This window comes from Bombus vancouverensis, chromosome 13 (genome assembly GCF_051014615.1).
Source record: "Bombus vancouverensis nearcticus chromosome 13, iyBomVanc1_principal, whole genome shotgun sequence".
In the NCBI taxonomy this organism is placed as follows: domain Eukaryota; kingdom Metazoa; phylum Arthropoda; class Insecta; order Hymenoptera; family Apidae; genus Bombus; species Bombus vancouverensis.
Genome location: NC_134923.1, coordinates 11629428 through 11647762, shown reverse-complemented (window position 1 = coordinate 11647762; position 18335 = coordinate 11629428). Strand labels below are relative to the sequence as shown.

The following is an 18335-nucleotide window of genomic DNA, read 5'->3' as shown; positions in this document are numbered from 1 at the left end:
TGCTGCCCGCGCTATCGATTTTCCTTTTCCGTTTTTGCCCACGACGAAATGCTACTGTTTTTGGCGTCGCGCTGCGTTCCAGCTTTAATGCGACCCGACCGGTTGGGATATCGTTTCTATCGCGTGTCTCGTCGCGTGTTATGCCTCAAACGGTAGCAAGTACCTGCTTGATAAATATCGTGGTTTCGCGAGGTTAATTGTTTTTAACCCTTAACCGCCACGGCGAAATGGAATATCTGTGTTAACTCTTTCACGGTTTCCAGGAATACCAATAAAAAATTTAAGTTTCAAGTTACAATTACGATCGTAAAGCTGCGGCTAACTTTTTCACACTCCGTGTTACGCGTATCTCTCGAAGTTACGCAACGATTACATGCCGACGAAAAATCGAAATGATTTTCGAATAACTGAACGATCATATATACCTCACGGTGAATTGGAACAGCGGAAAACGAAAAGTATGAAAAATTACAGTTTCATCATCGAGGAATCTTGGCGATTCTTTTATCCCTCTGCGGAAGGTGAGTTCGCGAACTGTTGAATTCTGAAGCAGCTTTTTGGGGGGAAACTTCGAATACTTCGTTCTCTGACCAGTTGCATCATGCCCCAAAACGCAAATGCACCTCGAAAGTGGAGCGTACGTACTTTTCACCCTTTGCGCAGTGCGGTAGAGCTCGCTTGGTTTGTGTCATCGCCGCTTTCGCAAGGAAGACGCTACCTTTCCGCCACTTTTCTCAAATCGCCAAAGTAACTTTTCTCTTAGGGATGTTAAGTCATCAGGAATGTCGTTCTACGTGGAGAGTTCTTCGGCTACACTTTTAGGATTATCACATGTGGGAGGAGATAAACCGAATTTGAAATTCTGCTTTTAAACGTCTTCGGAGTTTTCGAGTATTTTCAGATTTCCGATAAGAAAAAAAAAAAAAAAAACTAACTTCGCTGAAATATCATATATTCCGCTAAAACGATGTTTACGGCGAGTAGCAAATGAACAACGAGTAAATCGAATTTACTCGTTATCATTTTACCCGTAATTCGATACAACCGTTGGCCAACGTCGCGATATATGCACATTTTGCAAAATTTTCATACGCTCCTCGCCTTTCATTAGCAGGCGGTTCGAAAAGCTGGATAACCAGCAATGAGCAGGGCGATTCGACGAATTCTGACAGATTACATCAGTACTGGGCTTATTAATGCCGTCGTAAATGCTGCTCCTGACAGATTTACGAACGGCAAGGCGGCCCTTCGCGCGTGCAATCGTTTATGGTGGTCCGCGGAGAGTGCATTCTCGGTGCAGCACTCGGATGCACCACGCTGCAGTGCATCGTTGCACGCACGATGTAACACACGCGTACATGCACCGAGCCCGCTCCAACAGCCTGGCTAGATCACTCCACGTTAAGGTACGTTGTACCCTCTGCCTGTGACCGCTTGATTAAATTTCACTTTTTCATTGTTTTTGCGCCTGCTCGTAGAAGACGTTCCGAGTCTAGTTTTACGGTCAATTAAACGGCCGACTTTCTTCTTCTCGTTCCATAATTTTAGGTGAAACGGTGATATCGGTAGTGGGAACGCGACGAACCGAATCAAAAATACCTAATGATACACTTCGATTACTTTCCAGGGTTATTCGTCCACCTACTCGTTTGGTCCGCTTATCTCGGTTGAAACGATATCGGCGCTAGAATTATCGAATCCGTCAGAACGATGTTTTAATCGCTAAGAACACGTAGGTGTTTTCGACAAGTACGAATCATCGACCTACAAGCATATTGATTAAGTACGCGTTAGAACGTCAATCTTACGTTTGGTAGAACGGACAATCGTTCGAAATCAAGTCGAAAGCCACTACTCTTGGAAAAATTACCGTGTTCGACCGATGTAGAAAAGATATTTATACGCGATCGAGGATTAACCGCAGAGACTTAGAATGGCAGAAGTTTGCGGAGAAAAAAGCACGTCCTAAATAACCAACGAGCAATTTTCACGGACTAAAACTAAAAAGCATCTCGTTGCAGATCTATATAAACCGAGACGTTGGAACATCTTGCCTGTGATTTGGATAGCTGTTGCCAGCGTAGCGTGGCAGTGGCGACGGCGACTCCCATTCGCAGCAATTGAACGTTCCAGCTAAGCCGTTTATGCCGGTCCACGGAGTGCATTCTCCGTACGGTTCGGGATGTAGCGCGGTGCATCGTGTGCAACGCGTTCGTGTGCAAGAACGTGGCCATTGCCCGGTTGCCTGTACTAAAGGGGAGTCGCGGCTCTGGCCGGTGGCTTTACGTTTAGTGGGTGGTACCATCGCACACTGCGTTGCACGATGCACACGCGCAACGGACACGCACACGACGCACACATTGTCGCGTGCACGCACGCGGCAACGCACGCGTGTCATCGAGGACACGCCAGCGTGTTTCGCGTCCCTCTCTGCGCCGCGCCGATCGAGTAAACCGAGGCGACGTTTTGCGATAAGCTGGATTCCCGGCGGGACTCGCCGCGCGGAGACGCACTCTCGATTGGACCCGGTGTATAAAAAAGACGGAATCGAGTATACTCGTCCTCCAAGCGGAATTTTATGAACCGACGCAGTACGACAAAGTCTCAAATTGAAGCATCGAATATTTCCACGCGAACCATCAAATACCGATGAACGTACTGTTACACGTATACTCGTGGTTGCGAGTAATAATTTAAATTTTCCATACTCGGCGAGGTCGCCTGTTCGATCACCCAAACGATTTACTCCGCGAAAAATGCAAACGATTTGATACGATATCTTTTGGAAACGAAGTTTTCAACAGCGAGTTTTTAGCGTGGCCGAATATCTAACAGCAACGCGATCTAACGCGTTTATTGGTTAGTCGCTGCTTCGCTGCCAAACAGTTCATCGATATCACAAACATATATCTTGCGACGTCTCCGCTGGTGTTCACGATAATACCACAATTTTTCGGAATAATAATGACGATCGCATTAATGATCACCGCGAAATATACGAGAACGAACCAGTGGCCGCAGCGTAATATAATTAATGGTCAAGTTTCGAGGTATTAATTATAGAAATAATTACGTGTGATACTACCGCCTAACGGTGGATAGAATAAACTCATACGCATCCGTAAATCTTACGCGCGATGAAACATTTCCATTTGCCGATAATTTCACTTTTTAATGGGCCACGATGCGACTAATCGTTAAAACGTATGATATTTAATGACATCAATGGAGAGGTATCTGATGAAATTGATCAATGAATTGTGATGAAAATGTGATGGAAATTGGCGATTCCAGTAATTCGAATTGATACGAGGAAGGGAAATGATTTTCTGTTTCTGTATATTCCGTTTCCTGCTTTTTTTTACATCAACGATCTAACATTTTTCGTGATTTATTTATTTCCTACTATCTCTTTCCTTCCGACTTGCCATTTTTCCCTTTGCGGTATTTGCGAGCTTTTTTCTATGAATCTTCTACTCGTGCTACACATAATCGGCGAACGTTGACGATAGCTTCAGCCGAAAGGAATCGGCAACTTTTCCAAGGGAACGCTTCACCCTTCGCATTACTCTGTACTCTGTGTAACGGTGCTTCCTTTTGTCCCCTAAGAAAAAAAAAGCAATAGCAACCGAGTAGTAATTCGCGTGTGACCGAGATCGCCGGTAAAAGCTAGCAATTGCAGACCACGTCACGCATCCGATCACCGAAACGCCTTCGTTCAAGCAATCGTCCCCGGAATCTCTGTCCACACGGATCCAGATCTATCCGGCTGCACGGTCGCCGCCTAATTGAGAACAATGAGCAACTCGTCCTCTTGTTTGCCACGGATATCTTCGTCCAGTGGACAACTTTAGGTATTCCCTGGACGCGTCCACCACACGGATGGACAGAGACGTGGAATTCGGCGGTGCGTCAAATTGTTCCTTGATACAAACTTCACCTCGGCATAGGATACGTTTATGAAAATCATGGAACTTCACCGCTCTCCAGAGAATCAGGAAGAGACACTGTGCAAACGATGGCCTCGTTATCTACTCGTTTGCTTCGTGCATAGGGTATTAATTACGGTGGACGCCGTTAGGTTTAATCGAGTATCGCGACATGAAACGGATGCTGCTCGAGGTACAGGTTTAGCTACAGAGGAACAAGCAAATATCTAGATTTTGGTCTTCAAATTTTATTCTCTCGTTACAAAGAAACTTGAATTATATCATATTGCAAAAATGTCGCACAGATCTGATTCGTCGAGTATTTCGTTTAATATCAATGATTTATGGACGAGAGCGAATACCCAGGATTCGAAATTGTTGCTAATCTTGCTACATAAGGCCGATACCATCGAGACCGTTTGAAACCATTTCGAAAGCCAAATCCACAACGCTAATGTCTACACCAGATGTAAAACTGGGCCGTGTATTCCCAGGTCGAGCCACCGGCCCTCGAAACCACTGGCCTCCGTGAACCTTCCTAATTTCCCAAGAAACCTCAAAGTCCAGCCACGTCTAACTACCGAGTCTAACGGTAAGAGAGGAACGAGCAACGGAAGGACAAAGGGTCTCTCTAAGCAAGACACAAAAGACATCCATAAAATCAACGGAGAAAAAGTGGCGTGAGTTGAAAGTCATCCCGGTGTGGCTCTCTGTCACACGAGCGCTCGCGCGCTCTCGTGAAAGCTGCGGATCCTGTTCTAGCACTATTAAAAGAAGCCTCTCACCCCCGAGAGAGGTAAGACAACGCGAACCGTGTCCGCGAGGCGGACAGAGACGGGCGTACGCCGGCTTGGACCTCGTCTTTGCACGTGTGATGGAGACAGAACGGCCTCGGTGAGCCTTCCTCGGGTATTAACGCCGGGGAATACATTAGAGGTGGAGGCGAACCGTGCGCCGAGGAGGCGGCAACGTGGCCACCATGTGTGATGGCAAAGCTGAACGTTTCTTTCTCGGCTCGTAGCCGGACATATATCTGCGCCCCGCCACGTCCTGCATATAAGAGAGGGACTACGCAGCCGGAGATGCTTCTGCCGGCTGACTCGTACCTGGCCGCGGAGACCACGGATACGCTTCTCTTCTTCTTCATCCTCTTTTTCATCTTCTTCTTCTTCTTCTTCCCTCTTCTTTTTCTCTCTTTGTGTGCGCTGCTTTATGGTTTTTGAAAGAACCGGCCGGGAATTTCAGACGATGAGACAACATTCGCTCGTGGCTATGGAACCGTTTAGAAAACCGTGGCACGGCCAGCTTCTGGCAACGGGGGTGGGTGAAGAAATTGGACGGTTTTGTATGCTTTTGATCTTTTTCCTTTTTCTTTCTTCCTTAGTTTTATTGGAATTTGAATACGAGCTAATTGATCGTGTAGGGTAATTAATGGAAAGGTACGAGATCGAAAGAGTCTCAAAGAAATGGAAATATCTGAAAAGAACACAATTACGTAGAGTAAAGGGGTAGGGGGGTAATTATATTCTAACGTTATAAAAGGGACTTATGATCGTCTTTTATTATAATATAAAAGTAATCTTTTAGATTAAAAAAAAAAAAAAAAAAGAAGGGAAGAAGATAAAATAGAGGTTTGGAAAGGGCAGGAAATTGTGAAATTAGATAATTTAATATCCGTAACAATTTTATACCCATTCAAGATTCATTTGTAGGTGTAATAAAATGCTTAAGAGCTAAAAAAAAGAGGAACAGGAAAAAATGCCGTCGGTTCTCTACGTGACAGCAACGCGCGAATAATTGGACAACGTAACGGAGAATGGGCAAACAAAAATATTTGACGAAGCAAAGGGTGAAATACAGCCACCGCTCAACCTTTTTTCGATAGAGGGGAGATACAGGGATAAAACGAGAAAAATTGAAACGGAAGAAGAAAAGGCAGAGAAATCGTACGACTCCTTGCATCGATACGTATCGATATAATTCGAGTTCGTAACATAGGAACGATTGGAAAAGCGGATACGCTTAAGGAGACAAAAGTGAAACGGAAAAATCGCGCGATCCCTTTACCCCTATCCCTGTACGTTGTTCTGTTCAATAACAAACAATTCGTCACATGTATTCACGATTCTGAAACCATCGCAAATTGCTGATTAAAAAGAATTCGTCCAATTATCATGCAAAGAACAAATTTCTGGTGCATAGCACGCATAAGGGAATTGCCGACAAAATGAACGAATATGCCATTCGTTAGAGCCATTACGCGAAACAAGATTCCAAATGCGTGAAGAAAATGAATTTTCATTCCCATTTTTCGCAAGATATCACGACCAACGCACGACCAACAAAAATTCCCTTAGCAAATCACCATCGAAACGCGAACATCTACGGGAAAATCCAATGCACTCGTAACTATGCATCTTTCTGTGTTATTTTTCAACATAGTTCCCTCTTAATGCAATGCGTAATCCATCGCTGTACGAGTTTTACTGCATCCTTTACCGTACTCTGAAAATAAAATGCTCTCAGTTGAGAGATAAGCCAGGTACGCGCCGCTGCCTACAGTTGCTCATCGATGGAAAATCATCCACTTTCGAACTTGTTGATCCATTCATGGATACTGTTCCGCAATAGCGTACTTCCATACTGTGCTGCGAAACCAACCTGTGTAACTTGAATTTTCTGAACGTTCCTCTTATCGGAGCTAATAAGAAACAAAGGGAATTGCTAGTGTATCATCGAAACCATTCGGTTTGTGTCGGGTATCGCAGTTGTCCTGCCATGGCCCGTCGTGTTCGAATAAACGGAATTCTATCGTGCAATGTACATACGCGTTCACGACGAGCTTGGAACGTTGACGAAGTTGTGATCGAATGATCGACGTGTCGATGGTTGCCGCCAAGCCAGCTCGAAAACTGCACGGCGAGGGAGGGCGAAAAAAGAGACCGCTTTGTTAAAAGCTAGTAACATGACGGGACAGTTAAACACGCCTCATAGATCGCATCAGCAACGCGAAACAGCCATCGAAAGTAATCGCGTATCTCATTTTTTTCCCCGCGTAAATGGAACAAGGTAATAAGAGGCAAAGGGAGTGGTTGTTGGGATCGAGACGAGAGCGTTGCATCGCATGCGAGTCGCACCGCGTCACGTCGACCATAATTTACCAACGCGTTGGCTTTTACCAGCGTAAAACGTGTCTATCCTGCTGCTGATTCTTCGTCGATTTTAATGGGATTATCCGATTAAACGCCGATTCGTCTTAACGGTACGAAGTAATGCGTTTAGCCGGCGTCCGATCTTCTGACACGCGATCCCGTTACGAATATCATCGATACCTCGGATCGGTACAATGCTACCGTGGCCGTCCGTGAACCAGTTTCCGCCTCCCTTTGCGCGACAACCCGTGAAACTTCTCGTTCGGGAACTAGAATGTCCGGGATCATGCCGACGCGGTGTTTTACGATCGAGAACGCTTCTTTCGTCAGCTGCGAGAATCGCAGGTTGGACGAGCAACGTGTCTTGGAATGTTCGATGCAGGTCCGCGTGTATGTTGCGTGTTCGATCGCAAAGTTAAATATCAGCACCGTGGATAATTGTAATTATCTTTGAATACAGCAAAGACTCGTTTGCTAGTGGTTTGCGTTGTGCCAAGCGGTTAAGCGTTTTTGGGTAGTAACGATGGTGAAGTTTGAAGTGAGATTCCGATTTTTAAAGTAGTTTCATCGTGGTGCTATCGTGTAAGTGAAGCGAGTATATCATTATAATTTGAATACTCGATGTAAAAAGGTTGTTGCGATTTATCAACTTTAAGACGTGTTCGATTTGACGATACTTGTAAGGCGTATGATCTAATTTTAGTTGCTTGCTCGTATAAAAGAAGATCGAGTACTCATTTTTTAGTCTCGTTCGTCCACTCTTAATACATTCTAAATGATCATTAGGAGTCTTTACGCTAAAAAAACGATTAAATTAATGCTGTCGTTAGTAATAAAAATCTCACGTTCGCGTATGTGGAGTCATTAATAAGGAACCGAAGCTCATTCCCCTTTCTTCCGTAGGAAGTTATGACAAGAATTATAACGCAAGAGGGGAATAAGTCATTAAGCATACGCGGAGAAAAAAACAACGAAACGACTTTATGAATATGCGAATCCGATTAAGCGGTTTCAGTCGATTCAACCGCGTTGATCTCGCTTCTCCCTCTCGAACTTGAGATATTTTAATCAGCGTGACGGACAGGCGTGAAAAGGCGGCATTTTCGACTTATTTCTGTCGAGATTGTTGAAAATTCACAAAAGATCCGACGGCCGATCTTTGAACGGGCAATACGTGGTTACCATTTAATTCCCTTTTTAATCAAATTACTAACATCGCGTCATCGCTATTATTACCATCGCCCACTCCATCAACGTTATTATTATTTACGATAGGACGCTTCGTAACACAATAACACAAGCCCCTGGTTTCCCTGCACGATCACGCAGTTCATTTGCCGCCGATATCGCACAACGTAGCGAGCACCCCGTGCTCGTGACCACCGTATAGAACCGAGAACATTCTCCCATAGAGAGAAGAGACGAGTTCTCCGGTGGAACGAGCGACTCCTCGAGTCATCGACTGACGTAGGTTGAGAGTCACTACCCAAGAGGCCGAAAGACAGGCAGCGAGAGAGAAGGAACGTCAGAGTGTCAGCGTAACTCAGATAGAGGGACGGAGAAAAAAAGAAACCGTCGGAGAAAGCGAGAAAGAGCAGGAAAGGGAGCCAAGAGAGAACAGAACGATCAGACCAAGGTATAGAGCATGATGAGACTCGGCTTGGAAGAGGGACAGAAACGGGAACGGAGGAAGGGGGAGCAGTGGAGCGGTGCTCGGCGGGGGAGAGCGGCGGAGGCGAAGGAGGAACGACGTACGATGGGAAGAGGGTAAAAGAAGGCGAAGGGAGAAACCCCCCGTTGCGCCTACACTGGACTTGGGTTTTTTGTGAAGGAGCAGCGTGCTGGCGAGCGAGGGGAACGAAGGAGGGACGGGGGCGACCGTGAGCCGTGAGGAGCGGCAGACCCATCAGAGAGAACAGGGGGCGGCGGACGGACGAGGGGACAGAGAGCAGGAAGGCGGCAAGGGGGATCAGCCGGGGGCTGTGGGGGCGGCAGAGGGGGAGAGACAGAACTGGCAGCAAGCAGGGGCTGCTCTAGGGAACGAGAAACATAGATAGAGGATGGAAGGGGTCGAGCCACAGAGAGAGAGAGAGAGAGGAAGAGGGAGAGATAGAAGGAAGAGAGAGAAAGAGAGAGAGAGAGAGTGAGGGAGGGTTAGGGTGAAGGCGGTGAAGGTGGATGGTGGTCGAGAGAGGAAGGAGGGTCGTTGCGCTCAGGGGGGAAGGTTGTGGGTCGGGTGGAGAGAGATACATAGGGGTGCTGGCAAAGGGTAGGGGACTACCGCCCAAGGCTTCAGAAACCAAGGGTGTCTAATGCCGAGTGGACTTTGTTCGCTCGCGAGATGACACACTGTGTACACACAAGCGCGCATGGAGCCAACACACGCGAAAGACAGCACGACACGGACGTGTAAGTACACACGGGGACACGAACAGGCAGGTTGCACGCGTCGCGTACACGCGCGTGTTCCATGTATACCGTGCTCGTGTACTACGTGTGTGGATGGAACGTTGCGCGAAATGCACGCGCGTATCTTGCGTCGATAGCAGCGTAAATGGATCCAGTACATGGTGCCACGAGCCACCGCTGTATTAGGTACGAGTACCGACCAAACGTCAGGCCGGCGTTGCATTATGGTCGCATCGGAAAACGGGACACACGTATACACGCGCGCCGCTCTAAGGGGGATGGCGGCCGGGTCTGGGTATTATAGATCTAATTCGACCGCTTTCAGACGCGGACGGGACGTAGTTTTTTGCCGTGGACGAAGGGAGTAGCAGGGCGAGGAAGGCGGCGTGGTTCGACGCTTCTGAAAGTGTGCGGGGGTGTGCGACGGGTCGAGTGGTCTTTGTTCCCTCGTGGGATGACACGTTGCGAGGGCGCGAGCGCGCCGCTTGCATCGCGATTGCGGATATGTACGTGTATATGGTACACACGTATACGTTTCTGCTAGACTGAGAAGCGAAGCTCCTCGTGGCTTTTTGCGTCTTGAGAAAGTTCGTTTGGCGTGCTGCCTGGTTGACTCGTTCCGCTCCTAACTGCGTCTTGCTATTCCTTAGAACGGCAGAAACACGAAGACTCACGGAAGCTTTTGCAAATGAAGATATTTGATGGGAGATTGAAACTGGTCGTCGGAGTCACGAGACGTTTGGAATGAAAATGGATGAAACGAGACGTGGACACGTTGAAACTAACGTACAGGGCGCATAAACGTTGTATCTTCGTTCGTACAAGTCGAAACTAGGAAAGATCTTACCTCGCGCGTTTTAACGTAACTTCTCTTTACCTATAGCGAGTATTACGCGTTACAAATTATCGTGCTACATCGTACTCGAGATTTTACTTCGATCGATTTTAAACGTAAATCGTCTATCTGGCCCTCCTTGACGATCCTACGACGTTGCACATCCGGCTCGCGAACGATTCGTAAGAAGTACGACGAGAGAAGGCACTCTCACCCTTCTATCTCGTTCTTATGGAGCGCTGTCAGAAGTTTTGGGAGATCGAATATTCCGATATGCGTTTATTTTTAGAGACACGCTGCGATTCATTACTGTATAGAAGCCTTACGTTACTTACAACCAGAACGAAGCAATAGATCGTTGCAATTGCAAAAAAGATACACCCGTATCGCGACCCACTGATTTATAAAAACGCTTTAATATCGAATTCGTAACAGTACTGTTCTTGTATCTATAATCGTTTCATTTCTGCTGCAAGACTATCTTCGTTTCGATATAATATTTCCATGGAAGAAACTGCTCTCCGGATGTACGAACGCTTCAATTTCAATGATCACGACAAAGTAGCGCAGCCATCCAACTTTTTGTATTCCAAGTTTCTCCCTTTTATTACCTACACGTCGTGTTACGGTGTATGCACTCGATTTCCCGAAATCTTTCCAACCGTCGGAAAATCCGGAACATCGGAACGAAGAAACATAAAAGCAATCGCGTAAAACAATCGATGAACTCCGGTATCGAGGAAGCGAACTAAAGCGCAAAAAGCGGTCGATCGAACGCGGAATCTCTTGTACGTACGCATCATGACTTAGCGGCAGGGTGGTGTCGCCCCCTCCCCCGACAGCGGAGGCAGTCGAATCGAAAGCGGAAGATCGCACTTTCACCGGAAAGTTTCGAGGTTTTTTATGCGCCGCCGTGTCCCGAAGTTTTCCGCCCCCGCGGCAAACTGTTGCTTAGATCGTTATCGCGTGTACGGCCGCGGCCGATAAGCCTCCCCTCCGCCCCTATCGACGGAGGTCGGAAGAATTAGAAACAATCTCGCCACCGGCGTGGGGTCGCGGCTTTATTCCCCTCCCATTCGCTCCCGCGACTTTTCAATTCGCCGGTTAATGAGCGCCGTTTAAAAAGGGTACCGCAGACACGCTTTAATCTGATTACCGATATAAAGAGACGGGCCTCCGTTTCGTCGAGATCGTCGCGAATGAAATATGAACTCGCTAATAAAACGGTGGATGCCCTTTCGAAGCGGAACGGACAGCCCCATAGCGAAACGTCGGCCGATGTAACGCGTAAAAAGGGGCGTAAATCGAGCTTCGGACTCGATTGGTTTCATCGGTTGAAACGGAATGAAAGGAGTAATAATTTTTGCGGTTCGTTAGATTTTTGATCGGACGTAGGTGGCATCCATTCGACGCTTCTGCCTCTGTCCAGGAGGTGGGAGATTATAAAAATAACCGACGGTGAAACTTTTCGGTCAGGTGTGAATTCTCGATGAGAGTATGCCGAATAGATTATAGACCGTAAACATGCTTGACTGTAAGCGTAGAATCACAGAGATGTCACGTGTTGACAAGAAATATGTCAAGTTTCTATGAACTGCCACTCGCTATGCTACATATTTCACGCTGGTACTCCGATATGCTAGGATCTCGATAAGAGAAGTACGCGAGAGTAAAGAAAATTATACGTGTTACTCCAATCGAGGCTACTGCTACAAGCAGTTTGTTAGTAGTTTCTTAGTTTCTTTCTATGTTTGCAAAATTATTTCTAATATGTAGGTAAACCTACGAGGAGTAGAACTATCCACATCCGCTTGATCGATACCGATTCAAGAGCTGGAAACATCGTAGCTGGAATAGGACGAGCTTATTTACGACGCTACGTAACGTTCCATCGAATCGTTTTTACGGCAATTCCTAATGAAAACGTGGTACACTCGTAAGGGACGGAACTATAGAATAGCTCGCAGTCTCTCTGGCGATTCTAAGAAGCATGCATTTTCTACATATTCCAGGCATCGAGACTCGAGACGAGGCACCGAGAACAAAGTCTCTGTTGTAAAACCGTTGGTTGGACGTTACCCGCGACCAATGTTCCTAGAGTCAAAGCAGGACACCCTCTCGATCGTATCCTCCCTTATCAACCCGCAGGTGGTCGACGAGGAGGCCGTTAGCTTGGCCGGCTAATAACTCGAAAAACGTACCATTAAAGAGCCGTGGTGGAACACGCACTCGAGACGCGCCTCTCGGATGACTCGTCATCATCAACGACGTGCGTGTAAGTCGCGGTGCGCGCACACACGAGGAGAGCGGAACCGCGCGCAACGATATCGCACACAACGGTGTGCCACGAGAGAGAAAGAGCGAGAGCGAGAGAAAGAGTGAGAGAGAGTGCGAGAGAGAGGGAGAGGACGGGAGACAGAGATGGACATACAGATAGACGGCTGGCAACGGAGAGCACAGATCCCGTGTACGGCCGTCCACGTATCCATACAGACGTATCCATACACGCGGGGAAGTGTCCATACAGAGAGAGAGAGAGAGAGAGAGAGAATGAGAGAGTGAGAGAGAAAGTGAGAGCGAGAGAGAGAGAGAGAGAGAGAGAGGCGAACAGCAGTGGCGTGCACATACCCTCCTAAGCACAAGCCTAACACACCCGTGGAAGCCCCTTCGGCCGATGAGTGCCGACGTCCCTTTCCCCTCGCGCGCAACACTCCTGCCAGTCCCCCTTTACCCCAACACCCAGAGCTAAAGGTACTCTCTCTCGATTCTCCCTTCCCCCGAAAGCCCTGTGTGGATGCTCGTGTGCGGCCCCTTGCGCCCCTTTCGATCCCTCCTTTCCCTCGGAGAGTTACCCGTCCACCGGCCCCTTCGGTGTTCTGATGGTGACAGACCCTACCTTACCGCCTCCGCTGCCGCCGCCGCCACCGCCGCCGCCGTGGGCCGGGGAGGGTCGAGGCGAACTGGCGAGGGCGCTGGAACGGTGGAAAGGAAGAACCGAGACGGACAGTTGGCTGAATAGAGAGAACGCGACGGACAGATAGAAGGAGAAAGAGACAGGAGAGGTATAGGGGAGCGAACGAGCGGAAGAGAGACGGAGGCAGAGACCAGAAAGGAATACCAGGGGTGAAGGAGAGAGGGTTGACGCGTTCGAGGAGGACCGCTCTGGGGAGTGAGAGCGGTACGGGTCATAGCAGGGCGCGGCATTAGGGAGAGACAGAGACGGAACGAGGGAATGGGAATAGGGGCCGGGGTATGGCGGGGAGGGGGTGTGACAGAGAGCGAGAAAGGGAGAGAGAGTACCGGCGCGCGAAGGAGAAAGAGAAGGGAAGAGAGAGTGGGTTATGGGTGAAACGTGGAGTGAGGTTGGCGTGGTTGGGGTGAGGAGACGTGGGGGAGTCGAGAGGAACAGGGGAGCGGCGCGGAGGCGGTGAGGAGAGTAGTGGAAAGGGTGAGGTAGACGAAGAGAGGGGGTCGCCGCCGCGTCGCCAGTCGCCAGTTTGCCGTGAGCGCTCGTGATGTGAGGACGTTCTATGATTTCGTTCAGGAGCGTGGCGCTCTCTTAGCACTGGCACTAGCAACGGGGAAGAACGCGTTTGTTTTCACGCAACTCGCGTTCCCTCTTCGCGTGTAACAGACAGACGTCGGTCGAGTCCAGTGGAATCGACGATTTTACCAGCAAGAGACGGCCGTAGATCGTTGTGCGCCACGGTGCCCGGCCGATATTCGACAGTCAAAAAACCCGCGGCGTGCGCGACCACGCGACGCGTACACGAGGAATACGAGCGTCCCTCGTGCAACAAGGAGCGCCACATTTTCCTTCTTATTTACCTTTGTGTGCGAGGCCTGTATGTCCTTGTAGTTCGCGGGCATTCTGTTCGTCAGTGTGTAACGTTTCTCGAGACTGCAAGCTACTGATTACCGTGCTCACTCACCAAAGACGATCTCTCTTGGAACGTTTACGCGGCGTAGCCAGATACTACGTCTGTGCGTGTCAGTGTCTGCGTGATGCGCGAACATTTCCATCGACCAGCTGATCGCGATTCTGGCAGTGTTGCATCGGCTCAATGGACTTTATAGAGGCAGCTCGTCCGTGGAGTATCGCGTACGTGAGCGAAACGTTAGATCGTCTGTGGACGAGGGAACAGTTTTCGCGCGGGTACACAGCCCTTTTTTTGCTCGCGCCCGTCAACGTCAACACCTGCGGTAACCGCGGGAATTTTATCGCGGCGGTTCGCGGCGTCGCTGCTGCGTGGTGTTGTGCGCCAGCTTAAAGTTCGCGGACCGAGCGCGGGAGAAGGACAGCGCGCGTTCTATGTACGTGTCTAACTAGAAGGTGACAGAGTACGGGTGTTGGACAGAGACAGAACTAAACTAAGAACTCTGAGAAAGTTGAAGCGATACGTGCCACCGTGACATACACGAAACATCTCGTCTTTACTCCTTTTTTCAATACCACCTATCTATACGTACGTGTATACGATTCGTGTTATTGTTTCGTGATTGAATCAAGTACAAGGACAGGTCGGAAGATCGAGCAAAGGAAGTACGATAAATAAAGAACATCGGCCGATCTTTTGTATCGCGAGATCGTCCGTGCTTTGGTTGTTTGGAGCGCAGTTTGTCAGTGAGGGTAAAGCCGATAGCACGAGCGAGACAAAGAGCACTCGAGGAATAGCGACGCGGCAAGAAAGAGACAGAGATACGGTTGTCGCTCCACGAGGAAGAAGAAAGACACGCGCGCTGGAATTGAATATGTCCGCCAAGCGAAAGGCCACTGCCATCATGCAGCATCACAAGGTGAGTCGATCGAGATTGCCACCGTATCGCCACGTGATCGGACTTTTTTCGCGACAGGACTCCGTAAAGCGAGTCGTCGATGCGTCGATCTAGTAAAAACTCGTTCGAGTCAAAGTTTAACTCATGGGCTATAACAGCTCGAGGTTCAAGGTTGTCATTTTCTTTGCTACGAGTCGTACGTACCGTGTCGTCGTGTGTAACTGTGTTGCGCGAACACGACGTTTGTCGTTGTTGAATCGCGATACGATAATATCGTAAAGTCGTAAAGAGTATGAACGGAGGGGATGTTTGTCGCGTAAGCGGAGCAAGGATGGGAAGGTGGCGGGGGGAGGGATGGGGGGGGCATCTGACGGTACTGGGTGTTCGGAAAATTGGAGTTTTCTGCCGCCAGGTTGCGTTCCTTCCTCGTGCAACTCATTATTCCGTTGCAGTCTAATTTTTTCCCTCCATGTTTTTTGGAGTTGCGAACGAGGCAGTCGGTGCGAGAGTGGGCGGATGAGAGGGTAAGGGGGGGGGGAAGATGTACCGCGCGCGAAAGTTTTAATTGAAAGAGTTACACGAATTTCGTCGGAGGGGACGCAAGCGCGGAAAAGTTGCGAGGCTAACACTTAACGCGTATTGACTCATTAACCGTTGCTTGCGTCGTTATTCCCAATTTTTGTTTTTCGAACTACTGGAACCCGTACGCGGACGCGTACGAGTACCGGCTTCAACATTTTCCTGTTTTTTTCGATGTACATTGGTACTTTTGTATCGACCTGGAATTTAGTGGCAACCTGAATTTCATTTTTAATCTCGTTGCATATTGTAATGGATACTATGTACGTGTTTTCGTTTGTTCTTTTTCATTCATATTGAAATAAGGTTACGGCTAGTATCGTAAAGAGAAAAGTGCGAATACATCGAAACTTTTTATCGAGAATAGCGCATGATTAGACGACGCTCCCGTGCCGTTTTTTCATTCTTATATCATCGGGAAAAGATTAGAAATAATTTATACGAACTGTTCGAAGACATTAATCTTTTTCCGAATAATCTATTAATATGTCTAATAAAATATGAAAATTCACGAATCTCGTGTGAATAAATTGTCGTTGTTTTATTTTATTTCCTTTAGAAAAGGTGGAATCAAATTTTGGAGTCGCATAAAAGCTCCTATTCGTTATAACTTAAATGTACATATTATTAATAATTTCGCATGAATCGAGTAATAAATTAACGCAATTTAAATAACTTTGTGTAATTAACCATTTGTACTCTGATTGCATTTTACATTTCACTTGGTATAACCAAGTTTAACTCGTACAGCTGTACAGCGATACAATGAACAACTACGCAGGAGAGCTTTGACAACTTTTAATACAGCGTGAAATATTTTACTAACAATTCTTCGCACTTTCCAATAGTCGTTGTACATTTTTAACGATCGTCTTCTTTTACTTTAGCACTTTAATGTTCGGAGAGTACGCCATTTTCTTATAAAACGAATACGTTAAAATTAGATTTTGTTGTCGCGGTACTTCGATAATTCGTAGATTGGGAAAACATCGCAGAATTCCCGGATGTTCACTCGACGACACGCAAATCGCAGAAATAAACGATACTCAATGACGAACTTGTCGGATCGGACTTATCGCCGAGCTTTTTCTTCTCCTTGGTTAGATTAGACCTGTGTATCTTGCACGAAAGATAATCCGTGGATCGCGTTTCTAGGGAGCTCGGTGAAGCACGTGCTCGATTCAAGAATCTCCGTGACTAGGCGCATCGACGCGACGTGGAATTATGTACCTACTCCGTTTCCTTCACTCGCGCGTTATTTAAATTTTAATATACGCTACGTCGTTTTATTCCTTGTAAGCGATCATTTTTAGCTTCTTCCTTGATGTAGAATAATTTAAATAAATACACGGTAATTTCCTACTTAATGAATTTAGAAAATGGAACTTAACCCCTTGGGAAGTAATATCTTTATTATAATACATTTAACGCAATAACATAGTAGGACAGGCATACGCATGTACATTTTCTTCTAAATAAGACGGTTTGTAGTATTTCTCACGCGTTCTCTACGGCGAACATTATAATTTGTGTTGCTTCAAAACGATAGGATCTTGTTGGTTATTTTATAGCATATACGTATCATGTACAGAAAATCGAGAAAATAGAACTCGAGAATATTTTGAACAATGTATTCGTTTATTAGCACACAAACGTGTTAAGAAACTAGGAGCCTTTAATGATTCAGTTATTTGCGAATAATATCTTCCTCTTTATATTCTTGATCCAATTAAGAGGTAACGATTCTAAGATGTTAAGTATATATTCCGTTCTTGTTATTCATCCAGAAATGTTGTCAAACGGTCTCGTTATCTATAAAAGGAAACGTAACGTAGTCACGAAACGAATCGAATTCAGTTTTAATTCATTGTTTGTACTTCGAACTCATTACCATTCATATTTCCTGTAATTTCATTAATATTTGAGGTGTTTTAAGTTACGGAGGCGTTAAAGGGGTGTCGATCGTAACCGAGCGTTATTTTATTATTATATTTGCATATTTTCGATTCGTTCCCTGGATATCTATTCTAATTATTCGTGCCCGGGGTAATTGACGCGGAAATGTAATTTTGAGGGTGGCGTGCAGATAGGGTGACCGAAACATCGTTAAAATCCGCGATTAATTGCATATGTTGCGGCGATGGGGTTCAGGGGAATGTTTTGGGAGAAACGAAAGAAACGAGAAAATATCGAACCCCTCAAAAAAATATTGTTCTAGGGCGAAAAATGTTTTTTCCGATACTTTCTTGCTTTTGCTATTTTACAGTCTGCAATCTATTCTCACCCTCGACTGCAGTTCTTTGTTCCATCGATCATTTCGCTACCACGAATTTCTTTTTCAAAACGTGATTCTTTCGCTGGGCTAAAGATTGCTCTATATTTCGTTTCTTTCACCTTTAGTCCCTGCTCGATCGTTTATCTCTTTAAAGCACTTTGTAAATTTTGTATTAATCATTTCCATAATACGCGGAGCCATAATTGCGTTTATTCAAGATCCATTTCTTTCACGATTAAGGGATGATACTTCGAACATTTTCAAAATTATCGATTCGAAAGAGTCAGTTCCTTTTATCCGTACTGTTCAACCGTGAATGAAATAAAATTCGTGGAAAACGATCGCGAGCCAGGCCTGTGGATATATTCAACCCTGTGAAC

General features: G+C 46.8%; 1 protein-coding gene across 3 annotated transcripts in view; it reads left to right on the top strand.

The window, feature by feature from the left end:
• The first annotated feature begins 13832 nt into the window (after window positions 1–13832).
• LOC117159922 (nucleolar protein 4-like) overlaps window positions 13833–18335 on the top strand; it is a 96358-nt gene continuing 91855 nt past the window's right edge. For all 3 annotated transcript variants that reach the window (XM_033340150.2, XM_033340139.2, XM_033340132.2), the window contains exon 1: window positions 13833–15122. In XM_033340150.2, the coding sequence (XP_033196041.1) occupies window positions 15078–15122 (45 nt within the window). In that variant the 5' untranslated portion in view covers window positions 13833–15077. The remainder of the gene's footprint in view (window positions 15123–18335) is intronic.